The sequence below is a fragment of the Nymphaea colorata genome, chromosome 9 (genome assembly GCF_008831285.2).
Source record: "Nymphaea colorata isolate Beijing-Zhang1983 chromosome 9, ASM883128v2, whole genome shotgun sequence".
NCBI lineage: Eukaryota > Viridiplantae > Streptophyta > Magnoliopsida > Nymphaeales > Nymphaeaceae > Nymphaea > Nymphaea colorata.
In genome coordinates, this window is record NC_045146.1 from 16,961,435 (window position 1) to 16,964,621 (window position 3,187).

General features: G+C 48.7%; 1 protein-coding gene across 1 annotated transcript; it reads left to right on the forward strand.

Annotated features, from left to right (window-relative positions):
- Positions 1 to 249: 249 nt before the first annotated feature.
- LOC116260142 (L-type lectin-domain containing receptor kinase IX.1-like) lies at positions 250 to 2,778 on the forward strand. Its single transcript, XM_031638246.2, has one exon. It carries the CDS (start codon positions 380 to 382, stop codon positions 2,417 to 2,419), a length of 2,040 nt encoding a protein of 679 aa, XP_031494106.1. The 5' UTR covers positions 250 to 379; the 3' UTR covers positions 2,420 to 2,778.
- The last annotated feature ends 409 nt before the right edge of the window (positions 2,779 to 3,187 follow it).

Below are 3,187 nucleotides of genomic sequence, written 5' to 3' on the forward strand. Positions count from 1 at the left end.
GTAATGGCCCGCCGTTGAGTTTGAGGAGACTCTTGACTCAATTTATAGTTGGATTTGCATGGAAGAATCTAAATTCTCCACAGCAACTTTGATTTTAATCTCTTCATTATTATGCCACCCAAACATCTGCCGCCACTAGTAATCTCCCTCTGTAAATCCTGTTCATACAGAAACTTCCTAGAAATTAGAAAGGAAAATATTTCCTTCGAAGGAAATCATTTTATTTATGTTTTTAAAAAGCTTCATTGACGTAAGACTTAAGTTGAAATAAGATCGAGCCTTTTCTTTAAGAGCAATAGCAACAGACTCTGCTGTCCTCCAAGTAGACAGAGCTTTTTCTTTGAGAGCAACAGCCTCTCTCTCTCTCTCTCCATATACAATGGCTCGTCATGCCATCATGTTCCTTGTGCTCGCCCTGATTCCTTCCTCAATCGGTGGGATTAGCTTCAATTTGACAGATTTTCCTCCGAAAGTTCCCGAGATCAATTTCTTCGACGATGCTGAGGCGTCGGACCCGAGCACCTTAGCGCCGAGCTTCATCAATATCACCAGCAACCCGACGAGCCCAAACAATAACACGTTCAGACAAGGCCGGGCCGTTTACAACAAGCCTGTCCCTCTCTACGACTCCAGTGGATCCGTCTGGGAGTTCACCACCCACTTCAAGTTTGTCATCGATGGCCTCGGAAACCCCAAAACCGGCGACGGTATGGCCTTCTTCCTTGCTCCCTTCAACTGGTCGCCGCCGATGAACTCCACCGGCTGTTGGCTGGGCTTGTTCAATGAGACCACCAATGGCCTCAGCACCAACCACGTCGTGGCCGTCGAGTTCGACACATTCCAAAACGCTGAAGATCCAAACCCCCAACACGTGGGGATTGACGTTAATGGCGTCTACTCGAACTTTACCGTCCCATGGCAATGGGACTCCACTAGAAAATTGAATGGAGAAGCGACGGTTGTTTACAACCATACGGAGGGGACTCTCTCTGCCACCTTGGTTTATCAAAATGGCTCCAAGCGAAGCAACATCTCTCGGCCCATCGACCTCACAACTGTCCTCCCAGAGAACATCTTAATTGGCTTCTCAGCAGCAACGGGACATTATACAGAGCACCACTTCATCTTGTCCTGGGATTTCACGTCCACGGTCTCTGGCACTAGAATAGGGAACATTAAGTCCAACGACAATAACAAGAACAAAAACACGAACAACAAGCTGATCATTCCACTGGCTGCTTGTTCTGCTGCAGTAGTAGTAGTGCTTTTTGGAGTTCTTGTGACTACTTTAGTTCTTAAAAGGAGGAAGAGGATTACACAGGAAGAGATGGTAGTAGAGGAAGAGGAGGTGGGTGTAGCGGAGGATGAGGGTGCTGAGTTGTTGGATCTTGCGACGGGGCCGAGGAGGTTCAGCTATGCAGAGCTTGCCGTGGCCACCAAGAACTTCAACGAGAAGTGGAAGCTTGGGCAAGGTGGATTTGGTGGGGTTTATTTTGGCGTTCTGCCGGATAACGGCAAGGAGGTGGCGGTGAAGCGCTTCTGGAGAGGTTCAAGCCAGGGGAAAAAGGAGTTTTTCGCCGAGGTCACCGTGATCAGCCGGCTGCGGCACCGGAATCTCGTGCCGCTGACCGGCTGGTGCCACGACCGGGGCGAGCTGATGCTGGTTTACGACTACATGAACGGAGGGAGCCTGGACGTGCACCTCTTCAAGCCCAAGGCCGGGGAAGTCATGCCTTGGGATCGGCGAAGGAAAGTGGCCCTCGGCCTGGCTTCGGCGGTTCTGTACCTGCACGAGGAGTGGGAACAGTGCGTGGTCCACCGCGACATCAAATCCAGCAACGTGATGATCGACTCGAAGTTCTGTCCGCGCCTCGGCGACTTCGGCCTGGCCCGGCTGGTCGACCACAGCCGTACAGCACAAACAACCATGGTGGCCGGAACCATGGGGTACCTTGCGCCGGAGTGTGTGAGCACCGGAAAAGCAACCAAAGAGAGTGACATGTACAGCTTTGGGGTTGTGTTGCTAGAAATAGCTTCCGGCCGGAGTGCCACACAGACGATAGGAAAAGAAGAGGTGACGTTGGTGGAGTGGGTTTGGTCTCTGTTCGGTGCCGGCGCGTACATGGAGGCCGTGGATGAGAGGCTGGGCTCTGAATTCGTTGAGAGGGAGGCGGAGTGCTTGATGACGGTGGGCCTTTGGTGTGTGCACCCAGACCAAAAGAGGAGGCCGAGTATGAAGGAGGCAATCCGTGTGCTCAACTTACAGGCCGAGCTGCCAAGGCTGCCGAGGGGGATGCCGGTACCAGTCTTCTGGTCGCCGCCTGTGGTTGGGTTTGATGAGCATCAGCAGATTAGTGAGCAGGGTTCGTCTATTAGTGGGGGAAGTGATGGAAGCGAGAAGCCGGAAACAAGACCCTGATATTTCTGGAAGTCATGGCTGCGAAGTTAAAGCTAGTGAATTTCCTGGATATCGGCGAGCTCCACTCAAAATCATGCACCAAAATACGTCTTCATCCTCCATGGCCAATGATTAAAGATGGTCGACAGCTCAAAGAAGAAGGGGAAGTCTTAAGACGAAAACGCTCAACATCACTTCGGAGTTAGACCTTCATATTCTTGTAACACTTACGGATATTGACCTTGTGTTTTGTATTAACTCTGTATAGATGCCAGTTTACTTGAACCAATTGGAGATCACATTGTAGAACGAAGCAAAACAGTACATCAAGATATTGGTCTTGCGGCACAAGACTTGGGATACACCAGCTATATATAGAACAATTTATCAAGTATATTAGGTGATTCGACGCACCTTTCTTTTAGATGATCTATCACGTAAAACACATATCCTTGAGTAACATGAGCGTCCACATGATTAGTTGTGTTGAAAAAGGACTTGCAACGTATGCATTAAGGTGTATTAAGTCGGTGAGGCACGGCAAGATGGATGTGTCCTGAAAGTTTAAAAAAGCTAAGAATGAACTAAAAATCAAAGAACATATTACTCATAATACTTTTGAGAAAACATGAAGATCAAAGAACAGACAACGCAAAATTATGAAGACAGAAATCGTAGTGGCCGGCGCATGTACTGTTGATGTTGGGTAATTAAGCAATAGGGGTTTACTCACTACCAGAAAAAAAGAGAAAGTATCTTCTTGAAGATATGATTCTTTTGGAAAAGTTC

Coding starts and splice junctions, on each gene's coding strand:
- LOC116260142 (XM_031638246.2), top strand. CDS start 380: ATGGCTCGTCATGCCATCATGTTCCTTGTGCTCGCCCTGATTCCTTCC.